Source organism: Nerophis ophidion, linkage group LG25 (assembly GCF_033978795.1).
Source record: "Nerophis ophidion isolate RoL-2023_Sa linkage group LG25, RoL_Noph_v1.0, whole genome shotgun sequence".
NCBI classification, from domain to species: domain Eukaryota; kingdom Metazoa; phylum Chordata; class Actinopteri; order Syngnathiformes; family Syngnathidae; genus Nerophis; species Nerophis ophidion.
In genome coordinates, this window is record NC_084635.1 from 27,993,046 (window position 1) to 28,018,856 (window position 25,811).

Consider the following 25,811-nt stretch of genomic DNA (forward strand, 5'->3'; position numbering starts at 1 on the left):
GTTGTCTATCTGTGTTGGCCCTGTGTGTGGGGGCAACTTGTTCAAGGCGTATAGGCCTCCCGCCCAAATACACGCTCCAGCACCTCCCGGGATCCCAAAAGGGACAAGCGGTAGAAATGGATGGATGGATCCACTGTTCCAGCAGAATTACTCGTCGGTGACCTTGAGGTCAAGGCAATTCAGGATTTTGTCATCTCAGTTGTCTAGTTTTCTTCTTGGACCAAGTTTCTGAAAGTTTTTGCAAGAATTAGAAGGCTGAGGTCTGGTCAAAAACACAGTGACCATGTGACTGTTGAGGAACACGAGAAAGCCGCTGAAGCAGTGATAAAAATTGTACAGCAGCAGGCTTTTTCCCAGGAGTTTAAAGAGCTTTGGAACAAAAATGTTCTTCCAAGCAGTCTTGACCTTACTCTGTCTGAGGGATTTCTGTGTGTTGGTGGAAGACTAAAGAACTCTTCACTTGGTCACAAAGTCAAGCACCTTGTTATCCTACCCAACAACAGTCCCATACCTAAGATGATTGTGTCTCACTGTCACTCTAAGTCATTGCATCAAGGTCAAAGCCAGACACAGATGGAGCTTAGGAGCAATGGATTTTGGGTTGGCGTGGCGCGGTTGGGAGAGTGGCCGTGCCAGCAACTTGAGGGTTCCTGGTTCAATCAACACTTTCTACCAACCTCGTCACGTCCGTTGTGTCCTTGAGCAAGACACTTCATCCTTGCTACTGATGGGTCGTGGGTAGGGTCTTGCATTGCAGCTGCCGCCATCAGTGTGTGTGAATGGGTGAATGTGGAAATAGTGTCAAGGCGTTTTGAGTACCTTGAAGGTAGAAAAGCGCTATACAAGTATAACCCAGTTTTAGAAGTAAGCTTGTGGCTAACTTCATTCATAACTGTGTGTTTTGCCGCAAACTTTGACGGCCGACAGAGAAACTGCAAATGTCTGAACTTCCTAAAGAACGTGCTGAAACTTCAGGTCACACTAACCGTGATATTAAATTTCATATAGTTACCTCCCAAGTTGCGACTATGTGGGGACTAACTTTAGAATCCCCAAAAAACCTAAAATAATTAAATAAAATCAATTATTTAAGGAAGGAAAGACAAGTTTACAGCTGATTCTCAGTCTGTTGTTAGGAGCCGTCATCATTATGTCTTTCGAAAGAAATGAAAATGATCATGAGGTGCGTTACTCATTTCATCAGTTCTTCCTGATTACACAGAGGGGTTATTAATCGATCACAGTACCTGCACTCAGGGTTGCTTTCATCAAAATTTGCATAGAGGTTTTATTCTTTAACACTGAATGGTGAAAGCACTCTAGCAGCCAGATTACCATCATTGTGAATTTACAGTCTCAGGAATAAACCTGTCGCCTGATTAATGACAAGCTATGATTTGTTACAAGGCATCCCGTAATTCAATGTATTGTTTTGAGCGGATTTATTTCATCATTAATGTTGGAGACGGAGATGTAGAAACTGACCTCTCCCAGTGGCTGCACACGTTGGGGTCATCTGGGTTGAGGGGCATCACCAGAGAGATGTGGCTGAATACTTTGAGCCACAGCAGGACTTGGGGGAAGACATCACCAGCCCCCATTGTACTCCTCATGCTGTCCTTGGGGAAAAAGAAAATGCAAGTGAGAGGAAGACAGGGCTTTGTAGATAGAATAATTGTATGTGGCTAAAGGTAGTGGTTTAGTTTTGTGTAAATAAGAGCTTTGCAGTTTATCTCGATTGAAATAATGCCGAATTGAAGTATTTTCATTCATGGCATGGTGTCATGACTTTGTGATAACATTTTGTTAGTTATGTTCTGTTGTTTTAAGACTCTTTTTATTTCCTGTTTACGCTCCCTTGTTTGATTACCATGACAACCAGATAGTTCACCTGATTCACTTGGACTCACACACCTAATTTGTTTGGATTCACGCACCTGACAATAATCAGGTAACTATTATTCAAGCTTGTAATTGCCAGGCAGTCGGCCTGGCGTCATTGTACTGTGTACTCTACACTCTGTTTCATACCTGTTTCATGTCATAGTTCATGCTGCCCTGCTCATGTCACCAGAAGTAATTTTTGTTTATCAATGCCACATTTAGTGTCTTTCGTTTTTATGCCCATAATTCCGCCTTTGTGCTAGTTTTTGTTTTCTTAGCCAAGTTTGTTCACCGCCTTGTGCACGCCTTTTGTTTGCACTTTTTCATAGTTATAGATTACCTTCCCGCCATGTACGGTCCACTTCCTTTGCATTCCGGGAAAACAAACCACACCATAGTCCACGTTTTGACACATGGTTTAATTGGCCCAATCACAATGTCTTTTTGATGTACTAAGCCAGCACTCTCTCCCCATGGACCACCTCAGAAAACATTTGGCGTTTGCAAGTACCACCATATCGACCAACATTTAAATACAGTCGCGCACTAGGCCTACGTATTAATTAAAAACAAGCCAGAGGTTTTATTTAGGTTTTATTTAATATTTTTGGCCACTGTAACATTGCACACAGATTGAACAGTGACACTGTGTGTGAATATTTAATCAAGTGATTATTTGGCGTATCACTAGATGGAGTCCACATATATATAACTATACAGGAGTGTAAATAACTACCACGCAACATAAAGGCATAAGCAGAATCCACCTGATTATAACATGCTCATCCAATAAAGGAAAACTGCACCATTTGGGAATTGAACACAAGCCTTTCCCTTTTATGTGCATTCTTGATAGTGGAGAAAACTAATAGCACAAGGCTGCGAACAAAGCAGGTATTGAGGATTCTATTTTCTTTTTCCTGTTAATGAAAATGGATGGATGGATGGAGGGAACTAATAAATACACATCGAAAATAACACCAATGCCCCATTTGCATAATGTGACCTGCATATTAACCAAGGTATATCAACATTGTTAAAGGGGAACATTATCACCAAACATATGCAAGCGTCAATATATACCTTGATGTTACAGAAAAAAGACCATTTATTTTTTTAACCGATTTCCGAACTCTAAATGGGTGAATTTTGGCAAATTAAACGCCTTTCTGTTAATCAGTCTTTTAGCGATGACGTCAGAACGTGACGTCACCGAGGTAACACACCCGCCATATTCATTTTCATATTACAAACACCGGGTTTCAGCTCTGTTATTTTCCGTTTTTTCGACTATTTTTTGGAACCTTGGAGACATCATGCCTCGTCGGTGTGTTGTCGGAGGGTGTAACAACACTAACAGGGAGGGATTCAAGTTGCACCACTGGCAAGAAATCTGCCGCCAGACCCCCATTGAATGTGCCAGAGTGTCTTCACATTTGACCGGCGATGCTAAGACAGACATAGCACAGAGATGTATGGATAACCTGCAGATGCATTTGCAACTATTAAGTCAACGAAATCACAAAGGTGAGTTTTGTTGATGTTGTTGACTTATGTGCTAATCAGACATATTTGGTCACGGCATGACTGAAAGCTAATCGATGCTAAAATGCTACGCTAATCGATGCTAACATGCTATTTACGCTAGCTGTGTGTACATTTGAAACTAGATACCCACATTTGATGCGAAACAAACACTTACCAATCGACGGATTTAAGTTGCTCCAGTGTCACAAGATGCGAAAGTCCTCATCATTTGGTCCGCACATTTTACCGGCGATGCTAATAAGGCAGCCATGCTATGGGCCAATTCATTAGGTACACCCATGCTATGGCCGAATAGCGTCAATAGCTATTCGCTCAATAGCTTCAATTTCTTCTTCAATTTCGTTTTCGCTATCTGCCTCCATACTCCGACCATCTGTTTCAATACATGCGTAATCTGTTGAATCGCTTAAGCCGCTGAAATCCGAGTCTGAATCCGAGCTAATGTCGCTACATCTTGCTGTGGTAACTGTCATGTTGTTTATATTGGCAGCCCTGTATGACGTCACAGGGAAATGGATCGTGGTTTCGAAGATAGCGAAAATAAGGCGCTCTAAAGCTTTATTTAGGGATATTCCGGGACCGATAAAATTTTGAAAAAAACTTCAAAAAATACAACAAGCCACAGAGAACTGATTTTTTATTGTTTTTAACCCTTTATTTACACATGTATTGAAACAGATGGTCGGAGTATGGAGGCAGATAGCGAAAACGAAATTGAAGAAGAAATTGAAGCTATTGAGCGAATAGCTATTGACGCTATTTGGCCATAGCATCGGTGTACCTAAAAAAGTGGCCCATAGCATGGCTGCCTTATTAGCATCGCAGGTAAAATGTGCAGACCAAACGATCAGGACTTTCGCATCTTGTGACACTGGAGCAACTTAAATCCGTCGATTGATAAGTTTTTGTTTCACATTCAATGTGGGTGTCAAGTTTCAAATGTACATACAGCTAGCGTAAATAGCATGTTAGCATCGATTAGCATAGCATGTTAGCAGCAATTAGCTGGCAGTCATGCCGTGACCAAATATGTCTGATTAGCACATAAGTCAACAACATCAACAAAACTCACCTTTGTGATTTCGTTGACTTAATCGTTGCAAATGCATTTGCAGGTTAGCATTGTCTTGCTGAAAGGTGTGAATGAATGATGGGTTCCCACTTCTCGTGAGCGCTTTGACTATCTAACAATAGAAAAGCGCGATATAAATCTAATCCATCATTATTATTATTATTATTATAACCAGGGGCGTCCATGAAAAAGACAGCGCAAAGATGGCAGCAAAACCTGTATGTACCTTTCAGCATTAATAGTGCCTTCACAGATGTGTAAGTTACCCATGCCTTGGGCACTAATGCACCCCCATACCATCACACATGCTGGCTTTTGAACTTTGCATTGATAACAGTCTGGATGGTTCGCTTCCCCTTTGGTCCGGATGACACGATGTCGAATATTTCCAAAAACAATTTGAAATGTGGACAGAACACTTTTCCACTTTGCATCAGTCCATCTTAGATGATCTCGGGCCCAGAAAAGCCGGCGGTGTTTCCGGATATTGTTGATAAATGGCTTTCGTTTTGCATAGTAGAGCTTCAACTTGCACTTACAGATGTAGCGACCAACTGTATTTAGTGACGGGGGTTTTCTGAAGTGTTCCTGAGCCCATGTGGTGATATCCTTTAGAATTTGATGTGGGTTTTTGATACAGTGCTGTCTGAGGGATCGAAGGTCACGGTCATTCAATGTTGGTTTCCGGCCATGCCGCTTACGTGGACTGATTTCTCCAGATTCTCTAAACCTTTTGATGATATTATGGACCGTAGATGTTGAAATCCCTAAATTTTTTGCAATTGCACTTTGAGAAACGTTGTTCTTAAACTGTTTGACTATTTGCTCACGCAGTTGTGGACAAAGGTGTGTACCTCGCCCCATCCTTTCTTACGAAAACTTAGCATTTTTTGGGAAGCTGTTTTTATACCCAATCAACCACCTGTTCCCAATTAGCCTGCACACCTGTGGGATGTTCAAAATAATATAATAATAATAATAATGGATTAGATTTATATCGCGCTTTTCTATTGTTATATACTCAAAGCGCTCACAGAGAAGTGGGAACCCATCATTCATTCACACCTGGTGGTGGTAAGCTACATCTGTAGCCACAGCTGCCCTGGGGTAGACTGACGGAAGCGTGGCTGCCAGTTTGCGCCTACGGCCCCTCCGACCACCACCAATCATTCATTCATCATTCATTCACCGGTGTGAGCGGCACCGGGGTCAAAGGGTGAAGTGTCCTGCCCAAGGACACAACGGCAGCGACTTTGATGTCCATAGGTGGGAAGCGAACCTACAACCCTCAGGTTTCTGGCATGGCCGCTCTACCCACTACGCCATGCCACCTTTCCCAACTTCTTGGTCACGTGTTGCTGGCATCAAATTCTAAAGTTAATGATTATTTGCAAAAAAAAAATGTGTATCAGTTTGAGCATCAAATGTCTTGTCTTTGTAGCATATTTAACTGAATAAGGGGTGAAAATGATTTGCAAAGCATTGTATTCTGTTTATATTTACATTTAACACAATTTCCCAACTCATATGGAAACAGGGTTTGTATAACAAAGCAAAAATATTGCTCATTTGTAGTGGTCTTTCTTGAACTATTTGGAAAAAAAGATCTAAAATTATCTAAAAACTGGGAAGAGGGAAGCCTGGGCTTCCCTGCTTAGGCTGCTGCCCCCGCGACCCGACTTAGGATAAGCGGAAGAAGATGGCTGGATTTGTACACATAGAAGTAATTATCAATTTAAAGTGCGCTCTTTGGGGATTGTAATAGAGATCCATCTGGATTCATCAACTTAATTCTAAACTTTTCTTCACAAAAAAAAGAAATCTTTAACATCAATATTTATGGAACATGTCCACAAAAAATCTAGCTGTCAACACTGAATATTACATTGTTGCATTTCTTTTCACAGTTTACGAACTTACATTCATATTTTGTTGAAGTATTATTCAATAAATATATTTATAAAGGATTTTTGAATTGTTGCAAATTTTAGAATATTTAAAAAAATATATATCATGTACTCCTTGGCATACCTTCAAGAACCCCCAGGGGTACACATACCCCCATTTGAGAACCACTGATATAGAACAGTGGTTCTCAAATGGGGGTAACTTGCCAAGGGACCTGTAAGCAAATATTAACATTGCTGTATGTATACTTTTCTCCAATCACTCTATCACAAAAAAATAAGAGTTGTAGAAAATATAGGAAATTTCAGACAGCCATGACATAATGTTCTTTACAAATGTATGTAAACTTTTGACCACGACTGTATAAATCATACATCAGCAGTCAAGAGATGTTGAAACCGGTAACTTGTTTTGAAAAGGTATAAAATTATAATTCGTATACCAAATATATAACGGGAATTGTGTGGAATCGAGAATCGATTCTTAATTGAGTCGGTATCCCAAGAATTGGAAATGAATCGAATCGTGAGCTGGCCAAAGATTCCAACAACTAGTCTCTGTATATACATTTCTTGTAACATGCTGCACAAATTGATGGACATGGCGATGGAAGTCTACCATACTTAGTCCCGTAGTTCCACTAAGTCAGTGCATACGTCTTTGTTGCAGTAAATCTGGGGTCACCAACACGGTGCCCGCGGGCACCAGGTAGCCCGTAAGGACCAGATGAGTAGCCCGCTGGCCTGTTCTAAAAATAACTCAAATAGCAGCACTTACCAGTGAGCTGCCTCTATTTTTAAAATTGTATTTATTTACTAGCAAGCTGGTCTCGCTTTGCTCGACATTTTTAATTCTAAGAGGGACAAAACTCAAATAAAATTTGAAAATCCAAGAAAATATTTTAAAGACTTGGTCTTCACTTGTTTAAATAAATTCTTTTTTTTTTTTACTTTGCTTCTTATAACTTTCAGAAAGACAATTTTAGAGAAAAAATACAACCTTAAAAATGTTTTTAGGATTTTTAAACACATATACCTTTCTACCTTTTAAATTCCTTATTCTTCTTCTTTCCTGACTATTTAAATCAATGTTCAAGTAAAAAAAATTTTTATTATTGTAAAGAATAATAAATACATTTTAAATTAATTCTTCATTTTAGCTTCTGTTTTTTGGACAGAGAATATTTGTGAAATATTTTATTAAAATTCAAAAAATTATTCTAGCAAATGTAGAAAATCTGTATAAATCAAATTTAAATCTTATTTCAAAGTCTTTTGAATTTCTTTTAAGATTTTTGTTGTGGAAAATCTAGAAGAAATAATGATTTGTATTTGTTAGAAATACAGCTTGGTCCAATTTGTTATATATTCTAACTAAGTGCAGATTGGATTTTAACCTATTTAAAACATGTCATCAAAATTCTAAAATTAATCTTAATCAGGAAAAATTACCAATGATGTTCCATAAATTCTTTTTTAAATTTTTTCAAAAAGATTTTAATTAGCTAGTTTTTCTCTTCATATTTTTCGGTTGATTGAATTTTAAAGAGTCGAAATTGAAGATAAACTATGTTTCAAAATTAAATTTTCATTTTTTTCATGTTTTCTCATCTTTTAAACCGTTCAATTAAGTGTTTTTTCATCATTTATCCTCTTCAAAAAACCCTCCGTATAAGGAAAAAAAATGTACGACGGAATGACAAACAGAAATACCCATTTTTTTATATATATAGATTTATTTATTAAAGGTAAATTGAGCAAATTCGCTATTTCTGGCAATTTATTTAAGTGTGTATCAAACTGGTTGGTAGCCCTTCGCATTAATCAGTACCCAAGAAGTAGCTCTTGGTTTCAAAAAGTTTGGTGACCCCTGCAGTAAACCCTGAAACACATCTTTTCTGGAGGGGTAGAAGTTTTGAGAGGTTTAGGTGTTCCTAACGTCGTCATTGTTTTTAATTCAATTAATCACTTTTTGAAATGTTACACTATTACTATAACTGTGATTTCAAGACATTAAGACGTACACTAATTTAAAAAGAGCACTGAATAGAATAGCATTATTGTCACTGCCAATATTGTCACCATTATTCATTGTCAAAATCAGTTTTTGAACGGCTCCCAGTAGAAGTATAACAACAACACAATAAGTAAAATCAATATAAAAACATCAAGTTTAACGGTATAAAATTGCTGGCTACATGTTTCGATGTCGAATGTTTAACAAAAATAATTGGGAAATGTCCTGTAGGCTGTATTTTGCCCAGGTCTGATCAACAGGGTACTGTGATACACAAATAAATACACTTTTCAAAATAAAAGCAGCACAGTTGTATTCCACGCACGACATAGATAACTTTTTAAATTCATTTTGTAATTTGTGATTGCTGCTGTTCACATTCACTAACAAACGCACACGAGCATACGTCCACACGGAAGTAAAACAAATAAAGCTTTTCAAAACAAAAGCAGCACCGTTGTATTGCACACTCAACATAAATACTTTTCTAAATGTATTTTGTTATTTATGATGGGCCTCACGCGGGCCGGACAGGGACGCACAAAGGGCAGGATGTGGCCCGCGGGCCGCAGAATGCCCAGGTCTGCACTAGTCAGATTTATAAATGTATTTGTATTCGGGAGCGGGCGGGTTTTGGGGACCCCTGCAAATAATTTGCTGTTGTTGAGTGGTTGGTGCTGGTTAGAGCTCGGCGGGGTAACTGTGTAATACTCTTCCATATCAGTAGGTGGCAGCCAGGAACTAATTGCTTTGTAGATGTCGGGAACAGGTCGTGTAAGGCGACGATGGTTTGTCGGGATCACAATATGTAGACAACAGCGGGGGGCAGCGTGCAGGTAAAAAGGTATCTAATGCTTAAACAAAAATTAAAAAAAAGCTGAGTGCCCCTGAGAAAAGGCATTAAAGCTTAGGGATGGCTATGCAGAACAAAACTAAAACTGAACTTGCTACAAAGTAAAGAAAAACAGAATCCTGGACGACAGCAAAGACTTACAATGTGTCGAGCAGAGACGGTGTCCACAAAGTACATCCGTACATGACATGACAACAATGTCCACACAAAGAAGGATAGCAACAGCTGAAATAGTCTTGATTGCTAAAAAAAAAGCACGGTACGGGGAATAGTGCTCAAAGGAAGACATGAAACTGCAACAGGAAAATACCAACAAAACAGGAAAAGCCACCAAAATAGGAGCGCAAGGCACTGCACACAGGAAAACACCAAAAAACTAAAAAAAAGTCACGCCGTTATGTGACAGGTCGTGACCGTACTTTGAGACAAGTATACTGAATGCATGGTTGGTTATGGTTTAAATTTATATTCAACAATTGCGATGACAAGTTTTTATTGTCAATATCGAGTTACATTTTTTAATGATTTCTGCTGGTGGTGTGCCCTCGGATTTTTTCAATTAAAAAAATGTGCCTTGGCTCAAAAAAGGTTGAAAAACACTGCCCTAGACAGTATATCTTATCTTTACTTGTAAATGAAGTCCAGTCCATTCGCCTTTCCTTTTGGAAGAAAATCTCTATGACTTTGTAGTACAAGTCCTCCTTTTTCTCTTTTTCTTTGAGTTGAAAAAGTCTCTCTTTCTCAATTGAGATCCACCTCCACTTGGACAAGTCTGGCTGCATTACCGTATTTTTCAGATTATAAGTCACCGGCCGAAAATAAGAAGGAAAAAAACATATATACCTCGCACTGGAGTGTAAGTCGCATTTTTGGGGGAAACTTGTTTGATAAAATCCAACACCAAGAATAGACATTTGAAAGGCAATTTAAAATAAATAAAGAATAGTAAACAACAGGCTGAATAAGTGTACGTTATATGACGCATAAATAACCAACTGAGAACGTGCCTGGTATGTTAATGTAACATATTATGGTAAGAGTCATTCAAATAACTATAACATATAGAACATGCTATACGTTTACCAAACAATCTGTCACTCCTAATCGATAAAACCTGAGAAATCTTCTTCCTCGATGTCGCTTCTAAACAACTCTGCCAACTCCAAAGGTATGCGCCGCTTCCTCTTGTCGTTTTCTGCTGCATATTTCACTACGTCCAGTTTGTAATCTGCAGTACATGATTTCCTTTTCGGTGCCATTCAGCCCTTCTCAGTTTTTTATAAGTTACCGCCAACCATGAAATGATCCATCTTAATAGTAGCATTTAGCACGTAGCAATTAGCATTTCATTACCCACAATGTACTTCTGCCATGACCCTCCCCCGCTGAATTCTTATTGGTTGACGTGTATGTGACGATTGCTGACATTTTCTTGGTCTCTTCTGCGAATGAGATAAATAATATCATTTGATATTTTACGGTAATGATTTCACTTATAAGTCGCTCCGGAGTATTTGTTGCACCCCCGGCCAAACTATGAAAAAAACTGCGATTTATAGTCCGAAAAATACGGTAATCTTCTTTTTAATGCCATTTCTGATCACATCAACTCCTGCCTCTATCAAATCATGCTGTATTCTGTTTGATGTGCCAGTAAACACAGTGGATGATGTTTCCAGGTGTTTAGCTAAATGTTCATCTTTCTCTGCATACGAGTGCAATAGTTCCACATAATTCCCATGACTGGAGGAGCTTGCACTCTCATCCTTACCACCAAATGCAAGCTCCTGTTTCCCCAAAAAGCAAGTGGCATTTATCAGGTCTTTTAACATCTCACAATTTTCCTTTACATTGGCATAATGGATGTTGATATTTAGTCTTCGTTGTTCATTTAGAGCAGGCCTGGACTATTATTTTGACTCGGGGGCCACATTTAGAGAAAAAAATATGTCTGGGCGCCGGTATATCTATTTTAGGGACAGTAATACAAAACCTCACAATAATGTCTGATTGAATGCTAAAAACGTTAGGACAGACCACCTTAAAAAACGTAATGGAATTTTAAATTTTTATATGAAGGATAAAACACTGAATATTGACAAAATATGAATGTCACACCCCCTTTCGATCGACATATTTTACAATCAAGAGAAACGCAACAAAAATGCAACAAACAGTGAAATATGAACGTGAAGGGTACAAAATAAAGCCACCTAAAATCTGATACATCACTAAGCTTTAGAACTTTGATGTGAAAATCTCCTTCCACTTCTGTGGAAACGCTTCCCGCCCACACTGCTTGGTGCCTTGTCTGAGCTGCTGTGACGTAGATGACCATAGTGACTAATTACATTACCACAGTAACTAGTATATCATCCATAAGCGCAGATTCCAACCAATGAAACCCTTTGTATAGTTCAAGACTTACGGTTATTAGAAAACATCACTGTACATCATAATGGCAGCTACGCTTTCCATCATAAAGATCTAAAAAAAATTATTTGGGAATGTCCGGCGGGCCAGATTGAAAATCTTAACAAGCCGCGTGCGGCCCCTGGGCCTTAATTTGCCCAGGTCTGATTTAGAGCCAGATCAATACGTGATTTTCCGAACATTTTTAAAGAAATCTGACCTTGTATGTGGGCATATGATCAGAGGTTTTTCAAGGCTTCTTGGCAGGTTTCTAGATCCATCCCATCCATCCCTTTTCCTCTCGGGGTTGCAGGGGATACTAGAGCCTATTTCAGCTGCATTCGGGCGGAGGGCAGGGTACACCCTGGACAAGTCGCCACCCTAGTATATCCCATTTGGGTCCAAACACGGTCACTCGTTGAGGATAAAAGGCAGGGCAAGCAATAAAGACGTTATTTTGGAGCACAGCCACAAAGTAATTATTTTCGAGTATACCGATCCTTTTGAAATGAACACGTTATTTTCTGTCCTCGGACCACATATGTTTGAATCAAATCTGCCAGCTTTGGCGTTGGTCTCCCAGTATTAATGACTTCTTGCTTTGATTGAAAGTCCAGTCTTGAAAAATTCCTTATTTTAGAAATCAAATCCTCCATTTTTAGGGTGAAAAATGAACGCAGTTTGCGGTGAACATAGCAGTTGTTGTCTGTTGTTTTCTTCTTCTACTTCTTAAGGGTTAATGAACTTTTGATTTATCGCCCCCTACTTTGAGGCAGATGTACTTACTGCCTCATGGCCTGCCTTTTCCCTGTGGCAAAAAGCACGCGTCTCCTGGCACGAACGCGCTCAACACACTTTGTGTGTAGTCGTGGAGGCACCACCTGTGTCTGCATCACTTCTCGTCTGCCTTGTTGTTTTGATCAGGAAACACGGAATTTCTGCGATTTTGACCCTTGAAAATTACCAAAATATACAGGATTCAAACCAAAATCACATAAAAAGCATGGACGAAAAAAGAAATATTAAAACTTATTTTATTTTATTAAATCGTTTTTGAACATCTCATGGTTAAGCCCTTTTACCCCCCAAGTTGCAAGGTGCCTTACTTGCCTCCCCTGACAGCACATCAAAGAACGACACAGAATGCATGTGAGTATCAGTTTATTATTTTAATCTACAACATTAATACTAAACGTCTGGAGTTTTATCATTAAAATGTTATCGTTACATTTCTATCTGACCACTTCAAATTTTCCTTGTCTGAACAATTCAGTTGTGTATTGTCAAACGTCAGACAGGCCTGTACTGTAGATGTGTTTTTGAGAATGGGGGCCTTGCAGGCACTGTGGTATCTAAGTGCATTAGAGCAAAGTGCTTGACTCATGCTTTTACTCCTCACTGTGCTTTCGATCCCCTGACATCATAAAGCAACTCCTGCCTTGTAATTCTGGGCTTCTTCCTCACTTGTATCACAATCATCCTTAGCCCACCAGATTAAATCTTGCATAGACTGCTATCTTGTATTCCTTCGTTTTCAGAATTTTAAGCCAGTAGTCCTTGTTTTTCTCACCAAGCTTCTTGCTGATAATCTTTAAAGGAGAACTATGATTATTTTAGTTTACATTTAAAACACTTCCTTTTGGTAGAATAGATTACAGCGGTTTCAAGTCTTTCTAGACACCTTTTGACACCTTTCTGGTGATTTTTCTTTCCTTTCTTTCCCCATTTTTAATCGCTTAAAGGGGAAGATTATCACCAAACCTATGCAAGCGTCAATATATACCTTGATGTTGCAGAAAAAGACCATGTATTTTTTTAACCGATTTCCGAACTCTAAATAGGTGAATTTTGGCAAATTAAACGCCTTTCTGTTTATCGGTCTTTTAGCGATGACGTCAGAACGTGACGTCACTGAGGTAACACACCCGCCATATTCATTTTCACATTACAAACACAGGGTCTCAGCTCTGTTATTTTCCGTTTTTTCGACTATTTTGTGGAACTTTGGAGACATCATGCCTCGTCGGTGTGTTGTCGGAGGGTGTAACAACACTAACAGGGAGGGATTCAAGTTGCACCACTGGCAAGAAATCTACCGCCAGACCCCCATTAAATGTACCAAAGTGTCTTCACATTTTACCGGGGATGCTAAGACAGACATGGCACAGAGATGTATGGATAACCTGCAAATGCATTTGCAACGATAAAGTCAACGAAATCACAAAGGTGAGTTTTGTTGATGTTGTTGACTTATGTGCTAATCAGACATATTTGGTCACGGCATGACTGCAAGCTATTCGATGCTAACATGCTATGCTAATTGATGCTAACATGCTATTTACGCTAGCTGTATGTACATTTGAAACTAGATACCCACATATAATGCGAAACAAACACTTACCAATCGACTGATTTAAGTTGCTCCAGTGTCACAAGATGCAAAAGTCCTGATCGTTTGGTCTGCACATTTTACCGGCGATGCTAATAAGGCAGCCATGCTATGGGCCACTTTTTTAGGTACACCGATGCTATGGCCGAATAGCGTCAATAGCTATTCGCTCAATAGCTTCAATTTCTTCTTCAATTTTGTTTTCGCTATCTGCCTCCATACTCTGACCATCTGTTTCAATACATGCGTAATCTGTTGAATCGCTTAAGCCGCTGAAATCCGAGTCTGAATCCGAGCTAATGTCGCTATATCTTGCTGTGGTAACAGCCATGTTGTTTGTATTGGCAGCACTGTATGACGTCACAGGGAAATTGATAGTGGTTTCGAAGATAGCGAAAATAAGGCACTTTAAAGCTTTATTTAGGGATATTCCGGGACCAGTAAAATTTTGAAAAAAAATTAAAAAAATACAACAAGCCACTGGGAACTGATTTTTATTGTTTTTAACCCTTTTGAAATTGTGATAATGTTCCCCTTTAACCGCTGCCTGTATTCCTCTCTTGTTGGCCTTGCTGTTTGGTGTTGGCTGTCTACTTTGATTCCACTTCTCAACCTCTTACTAATCGCCGGAATTTGACAATTTGGGAACACAAATGTGATCTTTTTAGCCAAAACATGAGGGATACCACCCACGTCTAGGCAGAAAACCGAAAATTGGCTTGTTCAAGCACAGTTTATTTTAATATTTTAGCACAAAAAAAAACACTGAATAAAAAATAAACTAAATAGGAAAAATACTAAAACCTAGTTAAATTAACATGAGGTGGGGGGTTGTCCAGGGTGTATCGCGCCTTCCGTCCGAATGCAGCTGAGATAGGCTCCAGCACCCCCCGGAACACCAAAAGGGACAAGCGGAAGAAAATGGATGGATATGATTTGGTGTAAATTTTGCTCCAAAGTCATTTTTATCACTTCCAGTTTGCAAATGAAACCACACCCCAGCCCCTCGAAAACTATTGGAATTTGTCTTTGAAAATGTACACTGTCTTGGAATATTTCTTGAAGTCGTCACCGCCGTTTTTTTTTTTTTTCATAAACAGTTGACAATATCTTCAATAAACATTACCATCTTTTCCGGACCATAAACCGCTGATTTTAACCCTCCAGCTTAACAAAACTGTGACTAATGTACAAACCCCGTTTCCATATGAGTCGGGAAAATGTATTAGATAAACGGAATACAATGATTTGCAAATCCTTTTCAACCCATATTCAGTTGAATGCACTACAAAGACAAGATATTTGATGTTCAAACTTATAAACTTTATTTTTTTTGCAAATAATATTTAACATAGAATTTCATGGCTGCAACACGTGCCAAAGTAGTTGGGAAAGGGCATGTTCACCACTGTGTTACACCATCTTTTCTTTTAACAACACTCAATATACGTTTGGGAACTGAGGAAACTAATTGTTGAAGCTTTGAAAGTGGAATTCTTTCTCATTCTTGTTTTATGTAGAGCTTCAGTCGTTCAACAGTCTCCGCTGTCGTATTTTACGCTTCATAATGCGCCACACATTTTCCATGGGAGGCAGGCCTGGACTGCAGGCGGGCCAGGAAAGTACCCGCACTCTTTTTTTACAAAGCCGCACTGTTGTAACACGTGCTGAATGTGGCTTGGCATTGTCTTGCTGAAATAAGCAGGGGCGTCCATGAAAAACACAGCGCTTAGATGGCAGCATATATTGTTCCAAAACCTGCATGTACCTTTGAGCATTAATGGTGCCTTCACAGATGTGTAAGTTACCCATGCCTTGGGCACTAATGCACACCCATACCATCACAGATGCTGGCTTTTGAACTTTGCGTCGATAATAGTCTGGATCGCTTCCCCTTTGGTCCATATGACACCATGTCAAATATTTCTAAAAACAATTCGAAATGTGGACTCGTCAGACCACAGAACACGTTTCCACTTTGCATCAGTCCATCTTAGAGGATCTCTGGCCCAGAGAAGCCGGCTGCGTTTCTGGATGTTGTTGATTAATGGCTTTCACTTTACATAGTAGAGCTTTAACTTGCACTTAGAGATGTAGCAAAAAACTGTATTTAGTGACAGGGGTCTTCTGAAGTGTTCCTGGGCCCACGTGGCAATATCCTTTAGAGATTGATGTCGGTTTTTGATCGAAGGTCACGGTCATTCCATTTTGGTTTCCAGCCATGCCGCTTACGTGGAGTGATTTCTCCAGAATCTCAGAACCTTTAGATGATATTATGGGCCGTAGATGTTGAAATCCCAAACATTTTTACAATTGCACTTTGAGAAACGTTGTTCTTAAACTGTTTGACTATTTGCTCACGCAGTTGTGGACAAAGGGGTGTACCTCGCCCCATCCTTTCTTGTGAAAGACTGAGCATTTTTAGGAAGCTGTTTTTATACCCAATCATGGCACCCAACTGTTACCAATTAGCCCGCACACCTGTGGGATGTTCTAAATAAGTGTTTGATGAGCATTCCTCAACTTTATCAGTATTTATGGCCACCTTTCCCAACTTTTTGTCATGTGTTTCTGGCATCAAATTCTAAAGTTAATGATTATTTAAAAAAAAGTATATGTTTATCAGTTTGAACATCAAATATGTTGTCTTTGTAGCATATTCAACTGAATATGAGTTGAAAATGATTTGCAAATCATTGTATTCCGTTTATATCTAACAAAATTTCCCAACTCATATGGAAACGGGGTTTGTATGTGTTTTTCTTTGCTAACGGCCATGATATTTTGCATTCAACAGTTAGTTGTCATATTACACCAAGAGAGACACTGAAAAGGTGTGTTATCATTTGCACTATAGCGCCATATTTTGGACGAGTTCATTCAGTGCAATTGCAGCTGGTTGAAAATGTAATTCCTGTTTTGTGCCTTAAACCGGACCTATAACCTTCTACAGCTCGAGAGGACTCTTAATTCATCACTCCAAGCCTCGTTTGTGGATTTACAATATAACTAAAATGTCATATACTAAACAGTCCCATGTGTGATATATGTAGGAGTGTTTTCATGCATATTTACATATTTGTATCGTTATGAAATCAAGCGAGGAAAGTTAGTATTCGCGAATGTACTAATACATTCACAAATGTCTGAGTTAATATTATTAACTTAAAATAGCATCTTTTTGGTATTGTTGCAGTTTCGTAAATTTGCTAAAACGTCATTGTGGAGTTATTGAGTCTGCTAATATGAGAGCGAGCTTCCGCAGCCAGTGGGTCCATGACGGTGACTACAGTTTTGTTTGTGTTACAGGCACCGTTTGGAAACAATGAAGTTATGTCAATAAACATTTACAAAATCATGTGTACCGGGATATATCAGTGGCTATAGTGTGGTGCGGCAAATATATGTAAAAATATTTTTCTCTTCGAAAATTTAAGTTGGTGTGACTTAGATACTTGTGCAGTGTATAGCCAGGAAATTACGGCATATAGATTCACTCGGTCACAACACTTGCCGATCAGTTTAGACCTTTTGCGGATGACTCGGCCCTGCTGGTATCCGGCAAGGACAAGTCATAGGTGGAACAAATCTTCTGTGCTGAACTCCTTAATATTTGCACCTGGCTCGCTGACAACAAGCTATCCATACACTTAGGTCAAACGGAATCCATCCTATTTGGGTCCCATACCAAACTTAAGAAAGTCAGTGACTTCACTATAAAAGTGGGTGACATTGTTATCACCAGGAAGGATGAGATCACCTACCTAGGTTCTATTCTAGAGGCTAATCTTTCCTGTGATAAAATGGCAACCAAGGTAATCAAAAAGGTCAACCAAAGAACGAGATTCCTCTACAGAATCTCCTCTCTGGTCAAGAAAAGCACTTTGAAGATTCTAGTGGTAACTCTCATTCAACCCTTCTTCGATTACGCTTGCACCTCCTGGTACCCCAGCACCCCCTCAAATCCAGACTCCAAACATCCCAGAATAAGCTAGTCCGGTTACTTTTAGACCTCCACCCCAGATCACACCACAATCCAACCCACTTCTCCAACGTGGGCTGGCTCAGGGTGGAGGACAGAGTCAAACAACTTGCACTGAGCCTAGTCTATAAAATCCGCTACACCTCCTTGATACCGAAGTACATGTCAAACTACTTCCTTAACGTAAATGACCGCCATAACCACAACACCAGGGGGAGCTCCACAAACCACGTCAAACCCAGATTCCGATCTAACAAAGGTCTTAACTCATTCTCTTTCTATGCCACATCAATGTGGAATGCACTCCCAACAGGTATAAAAGTAAATGCATCTCTATCCTCCTTCAAAACCGCTCTAAAACAACACCTCCAGACAACTTCAACACTTTACTAATACCCTCCTCCATTCACATCCCATCTCCCCGGATTATAAACAACTCAAATGTACTTCTAATGTATATACTTGTTCTTATGCTATCTGAACTCACTATGTTCTCTGCTGGCTGTACATATCCTACTAAATAAGACCTACACTGTTTCAATGTCCACATTTCTCTGTTGATGCAATTGTTGATGACTGAAGTACTGATATCAACCAAATCTCCTCATCCCACCCCCCGGATTGTAAATAATGTAAATAATTCAATGTACATACTATGATGATTAACTTGTGTGATGACTGTATTATGCTAATAGTATATATTTGTACCATGAATTGATTAACGTGGACCCCGACTTAAACAAGTTGAAAAACTTATTGGGGTGTTACCATTTAGTGGTCAATTGTATGGAATATGTACTGAACTGTGCAATCTACTAATAAAAGTATCAATAAATAAATCAATCAATCAATCAAATGCTTTAAGCAGCATTAAATGTATGTCGCACATTGATGTTACCATACGCATGACAAGATTACAGGAAAATAATATTTCGTCCTATCTGTTTTTGTGTGTTTCTTCACAGCCTGAGGCAGAGGGGGAGGAGCTTCTGGCTCAGCGCTTGAATTAATGGTTGAACAAAAACATCCACTTCGCTGTGATGTCACAATATAGCCGGAATGCAAAACCCCAAGAACAACGGCATCTAAAGCTGCGTGCAAGCTCATGCCGAGTTGTATGGACCTTACAATCTTGACACTTTGATGTTGTTTAACATGAGTATCTGACATTGTAAGTGCAATTCTCCCGTCCAAAGGCAAAACCTAGTAACTCACTTCTAGCTGATTTTGAGAAAACAAAGGAAAACCAATCTATCTTGATGCTGTCTTACAAAGATCTACAAAGTCATCACACGCATAGATGTTTTCTTGAGCTTTCATTTTCTTGCCGATTGAGCCATGGATTGAATCTGCTCTCATGAACGTGTGCCCTTTCTCCAGATATTTCATCACAATCTCGGGTGGGCCCCATTCTGCCTTTGCACATTGGGCAAGAGCCGTGTACAGTGTCCAGTTGTTATTTTGACCTCCACAGTTATCTGCCCAAAAGAGTATGCAAGGGGAAGAATCAAGAACAATACATTTAATGAAGGCGCTTGCAACGTCCTGGGCCAATCTTCCAAATATCCCCTCATGCCATAATATCACATAATCAGGTTGACCGTCGGCCCCCATTCATGCAAATGCCTCATTAAAGAGAATAAGGCGACTGACAAAGAAGCTCCGATTGGTCCCTTGAGATACTAGGTTTTTCTGTTGTATCTTCGCGGTTATGTGGTAGTTGCTAGGTCCTGCCATGCGCGTAACAGCTTACTTACGGAACAAATTACAATATCGCATACACTAATGTAAAGCATATCACCTAGGAACTCCAAAATTATTATCAGCTCAGTTTTGACAAAACTTGAGTTACTGGGTTTTGCCTCTGGACGGGAGAACTATACATCAGAAAAGACAAAAGTCCTTCCCTTTAAGTCTATTACAGTCCTGTGTAGTGTAATGACGCAGAGTCGAACCCGCATTTCCTCGGCGGCTGGAGCTGCGTGCGTCTCTACTGACAGTGCACTAAGACACGCCCTCACTCGTCAACTCGTCAACACACCTGGATTTGATGAGAGGGAGCAGCATAAAGACCAGCAGACCCGAGGAACCTTTGCCAGAACGTCGCTAACCTTCCATTACTCCCCTGTCCTCCGTGATTGTGCTTTGTCACTCAACTCCCATCCGGATCCCTGACAGCTCTCCTCGATCCACGACCTCCCTGCTCGGACCCAGACCACGCTGCCCTGCTCTTGTCCAAGACCTCTTGCCTGTCCACGACCTGCCTCTTCGCCTTGCCCTCTTGGATAACGACGAAAGATACAACCAACATTTACAGACAACAACCCTTGGTAATATTTACATATTTAATATTACACATAGTCAACACTCATTCACTTTGAGTAGCATACACACGTCACGTATTCATCAAAGGTTTTTTTTAATAAACCTTGTAAACCGCAGTCCTGCCCTGGTTGTCACCTCCTTCCCTTCTCTAATGCACAACATATAGGTCTACACCAGGGGTCGGGAACCTTTTTGGCTGAAAGAGCCAAGAACCCAAATGTTTTAAAATGTATTTCCGTAAGAGCCATATAATATATATTTTTTCAACACTGAACACAACTAAACGTGTGCATTTTTAAGTAAGACCAACATTTCTAGAGTACAATAGGTCTCTTATTCTTTGTATTAACATTGTTATTCTGAAGCTAACTGTGGAGGGGTGTGGCCTGCCGGCCTGCAGCAAGGCGGGGTGTTGCCAGGACCAGCCTCGAAATCAGCGACATGCGCGTTGATGGTCCACCTGGGTCTTGTTATCTAATCACCTGTCACTCTGTTATAAGCAGCAGCCAGGAGGAGAGACAGGGTTGGAGCTGGAGCCATAGCGTGAGCGAGAACGAAAGAGAAAAATACATCTGCTGGAAAGCAACTGAGAGACTTATTGAAAAATATAACAATATTGCAACCCTGAAACAGGCTCTCATGTCAGTGGTTGGTGGTCTGAAGAACCCCCAGGAGAGCAAGCCCCACACTAACCAATAATAAATAAAAACCTTTTTACCATTAACGCAACTTCTTGAACATAAAAAAGCATGAGAATGTTTTATATTTTGAACGTCATTTTTAACACTGTGATTACAAGCGGAATAATTCATTACTTATCCTGTTAAGCAATGTTAGCTCAGATTTATCCGAGACCCAGATGCAGTCATCAAAAGAGCCACAGGTTCCCTACCCCTGGTCTACACCAAGGGTCACAAACTCAATTTACCTGGGGGCCACTGGATGCAGAGTCTGGGTGAGGCTGGGCCGTGGGAAAAGATTTCTTTAAAAAAAAAATGTTGAATACTCATCAGCAACGTTCCCTCCAAGGTATGCACGTGTGTAATTGCACACTGCTCAGGCGTCCTCTGCGCACGACAAATCTAGGCCGAGCACAAAATCGAATAAAAAGATAACCGCATAACAGTGTGCACTTCTGCCGTCGCTCACATGTGCGCTACTGAATGCTCAAGGAGTTTTGGCGTTTGCTCACACATGAAAAATTGGCGGGAAAATTTTTCTCTTCCCTGCGGGCTTTGAAAAAGACATGTTTGGGGTTGTGGAATATATTTGTATTTAGCCCACGCACGGAGAATAATGTTATTTCCGCAATGTGTGTCGTTCCGCTTTTCCTCCCTACGGCAATATGGCGGTTGGCGGATAATGAGGTACCGGGATAGCGAGCGCAAAAAAGTGACGACTCCCGGAGTGTTATCCGGCGTCATATAGAAATATATGTAGTGTTTATCGTGTGAGGCAATGCAAATTAAACAATAAAAAAAATAATAACGATTTGAATTGTTCCAGGTCATCGGGGACTGTTATTACTGACGGACAGGTGTCGCGGTGTGACCGCAGCCAGGCACGTAAGAAAACCCTCATCTCCATGGCAACGTCTCTGTCGCTTTCACTCATTTGCCGCTTTTCCACTAACGCAGGGGTAGGCAACTAAGAACGTTGAAAGAGCCATTTTGGAGCCAAATAATAAAAATCGTCTCTGTCTGGAGCCAACGGGAGGGGGTGGGCTCGCCGCGGAGTTTACAGTTACGGTAGCACAATTAGCCCCGAACGGGCTAAAAACAAGACTAACGTGTTACACGTCGGATTCGCCCAGCGACTCTCTGTCGGAGTATCAGCGCTGGAGTCCAGTGCACCACAGTTTTGTATTGTCGCTCGGTCCTTCGGCGGAGTGCTTCGGAAGCTTCCGGGCCCGTCTCCCTGGCCAGAACTGTTTACAGCGGCGCCGGGGGAGGGAGGGAGCGAGAGACACACACACACACAGTGACAGAGAGAGAGAGAGAGAAAGAGAGAGCGAGCAGTGTCATGTCTTGGTGATCATGTTTAGTTTGGCTATTTTCTGTTTGATTTTGGCACTCTGTCGGTGCCTGTTTTCTCACTACCTGTTTTGTTTCCATGACAACCCATTAGTTTTCACCTGTCCTCATGTCACGCACCTGATTCACTTGGACTCATGCACCTGTTGTCAATCACTACATCACTATTTAAGCCTGCAGTTGCCAGGCAGTCAGCCTGGCGACATCACCTTCTACTCACCCTCTACACGCCCTTCTTATTCATGCTGATAATCCATGCTGCTCTTTTCCATGCTTGTTTCTTGTCACAGTAAGTGTTTTCGTTTTTTTTCCATAGTTCTGCCTTTGTGCTAGTTTTTGTTTTCATAGCGAAGTTTTGTACCTCCGCTGTGAGCGCCTTTTGTTTATACCCTTTGTTTTGCAGTACTTTCGAGTTAATATTAAAAGATGTCATGACTTTCACGCCATGTCCGGTCCAGTCGCTTTGCACCTCGTGAAAACAAACCTCACCATAGTCCACGTCATGAGGGAAGAAGAGCGCGTGCGGGTCTAGTGGAAAAGCGGCAAAACGTTTCTCTGCTTGCATCACGCAAGTGACGTCAATGTTCGGCCCTCCAGAGCCATATACCACACCGTGATTGGTAGATTCCTCAGCTCCGCACACAACGCTGTCAAGCGCCATTCATATAAAACTCACGGGCCGCACTAACATTATACTTTCATATTAAAGGGGAACATTATCACAATTTCAAAAGGGTTGAAAAAAATAAAAATCAGTTCCCAGTGGCTTGTTTTATTTTTCGAAGTTTTTTTCCAAATTTTACACCTCCCGGAATATCCCTTAAAAAGCTTTAAAGTTCTTGATTTTCGCTATTTGCGATGTGACTGTCCATTTCCCTGTGACGTCATACAGGGCTGCCAATACAAACAACATGGCGGTTACCACAGCAAGATATAGCGACATTAGCTCGGATTCAGACTCGGATTTCAGCGGCTTAAGCGAATCAACAGATTACGCATGTATTGAAACAGATGGTCGGAGTATGGAGGCAGATAGCGAAAGCGAAATTGAAGAAGAAATTGAAGCTATTGAGCGAATAGCTATTGACGCTATTCGGCCATAGCATGGGTGTACCTAATGAAGTGGCCCACAGCATGGCTGCCTTATTAGCATCGCCGGTAAAATGTGCAGACCAAACGATCAGGACTTTCGCATCTTGTGACACTGGAGCAACTTAAATCCGTCGATTGGTAAGTGTTTGTTTCGCATTAAATGTGGGTATCTAGTTTCAAATGTACATACAGCTAGCGTAAACAGCATGTTAGCATCGATTATCGTGGCATGGTAGCATTGATTAGCTGGCAGTCATGCCGTGACCAAGTATGTCTGATTAGCACATAAGTCAACATCAACAAAACTCACCTTTGTGATTTCGTTGACTTAATCGTTGCAAATGGATCTGCAGGTTATCCATACATCTCTGTGCCATGTCTGTCTTAGCATCGCCGGTCAAATGTGCAGACACTCTGGCAAATTCAATGAGGGTCTGGCGGTAGATTTCTTGCCAGCGGTGCAACTTGAATCCCTCCCTGTTAGTGTTGTCACACCCTCCGACAACACACCGACGAGGCACGATGTCTCCAGAGTTCCAAAAAATTGTCAAAAAAACGGAAAATAACCGAGCTGAGACCCGGTGTTTGTAATGTGAAAATGAAAATGGCGGGTGTGTTACCTCGGTGACGTCACGTTCTGACGTCATCGCTAAAAGACCGATAAACAAAAAGGCGTTTAATTTGCCAAAATTCACCCATTTAGAGTTCGGAAATCGATTTTAAAAAATGCAACATCAAGGTATATATTGATGCTTGCATAGGTTTGATGATAATGTTCCCCTTTAAGGTGGGGGCCGCAAAATAAGGTCTCGCGGAACGCAATTGGCCCGGGGGCCTGCTCTACACTCTTTGCGGTCCTTTGACATCTATTTGGTCTTATCCATGGTTGTGGAAAGGTTTGAATGCAAACATATGTCTTTTGTCCACATAATAAGTTGAGCCATACTGGAAGTACTTTCCTAAATTAGGGACGTGACTAATTTGTGTACTTCATTGGGTCAGAATGCGTGCTGGTTGAAAACCAGCAAAGGATCAATCACTGATATTCCCCACTGAAAAGTCTTGTATTGAATACATTCTCAGTAGAACATACACTTTTCAAGTGCCTTAGATTGTGCTGGCTAAACCTTCAATAAACAAAGAGCACAACAACTCCACTTTCATTAAAGTACTAATCTTCGGCTTTTCCTCATGTGCCTCCAAAGAGCTCTGAGATCTTTATACAATGTCTACTCGCCATATCTTTGCACTTAGCACTTTAATAAGGAGCTCAAAGCTGCACGGACCAGTAAGCTCCATCGTCGCTCATGAGTGGCTCCATAATTATGGACAACGCCAGTTTGCTGACAGCAGACTGGTAATCTAAGAAGTTTTCTTCAAGAAATCAGAATTTAAAAGTGAACAAATTTAAATTTCATCCACGTATTGTCTAAATGGGTCAATATTCCACATTAGAGAACAAACACAATAGATACAAGAGAATAAATTAATACGTCAAATAGCTCATCAAAGGCATTACCCTACTTCAGATCTTTAGAGAGGTAAACTTTAAATAAACAAAGACTACTGTCAAACCATCATATTTTTTCAACTACATAAAACAGTATATATATATATATACAAACCCCGTTTCCATATGAGTTGGGAAATTGTGTTAGTGAAGTGAAGTGAATTATATTTATATAGCGCTTTTCTCTAGTGACTCAAAGCGCTTTACATAGTGAAACCCAATATCTAAGTTACATTTAAACAAGTGTGGGTGGCACTGGGAGCAGGTGGGTAAAGTGTCTTGCCTAAGGACACAACGGCAGTGACTAGGATGGCGGAAGTGGGAATTGAACCTGCAACCCCCAAGTTGCCGGCACGGCCACTCTACCAACCGAGCTATATCGTCCCGTTAGATGTAAATATAAACGGAATACAATGATTTGCAAATCATTTTCAAACCATATTCAGTTGAATATGCTACAAAGACAACATATTTGATGTTCAAACTAATAAACATTTTTATTATTTTGCAAATAATCATTAACTTTAGAATTTGATGCCAGCAACACGTGACAAAGAAGTTGGGAAAGGTGGCAATAAATACTGATAAAGTTAAGGAATGCTCATCAAACACTTATGTGGAACATCCCACAAGTGTGCAGGCTAATTGGGAACAGTTGGGTGCCATGGTTGGGTATAAAAGCAGCTTCCATAAAATGCTAAGTAATTAACAATCAAGGATGGGGTGAGGGTCACCACTTTGTAAGCAAATTGTCGAACAGTTTTAGAACAACATTTCTCAACGAGCT

General features: G+C 40.4%; 1 protein-coding gene across 4 annotated transcripts in view; it reads right to left on the reverse strand.

The window, feature by feature from the left end:
* LOC133542931 (multiple epidermal growth factor-like domains protein 11) overlaps positions 1–25,811 on the reverse strand; it is a 445,750-nt gene that overhangs the window by 326,721 nt on the left and 93,218 nt on the right. For 3 of the 4 annotated variants that reach the window (XM_061887206.1, XM_061887204.1, XM_061887207.1), the window contains exon 2: positions 1,486–1,614. In XM_061887206.1, the coding sequence (XP_061743190.1) occupies positions 1,486–1,613 (128 nt within the window). In that variant the 5' untranslated portion in view covers position 1,614. Of the gene's footprint in view, positions 1–1,485; positions 1,620–25,811 lie in introns of all 4 variants that reach the window. The other variant, XM_061887205.1, reaches the window with a different exon arrangement.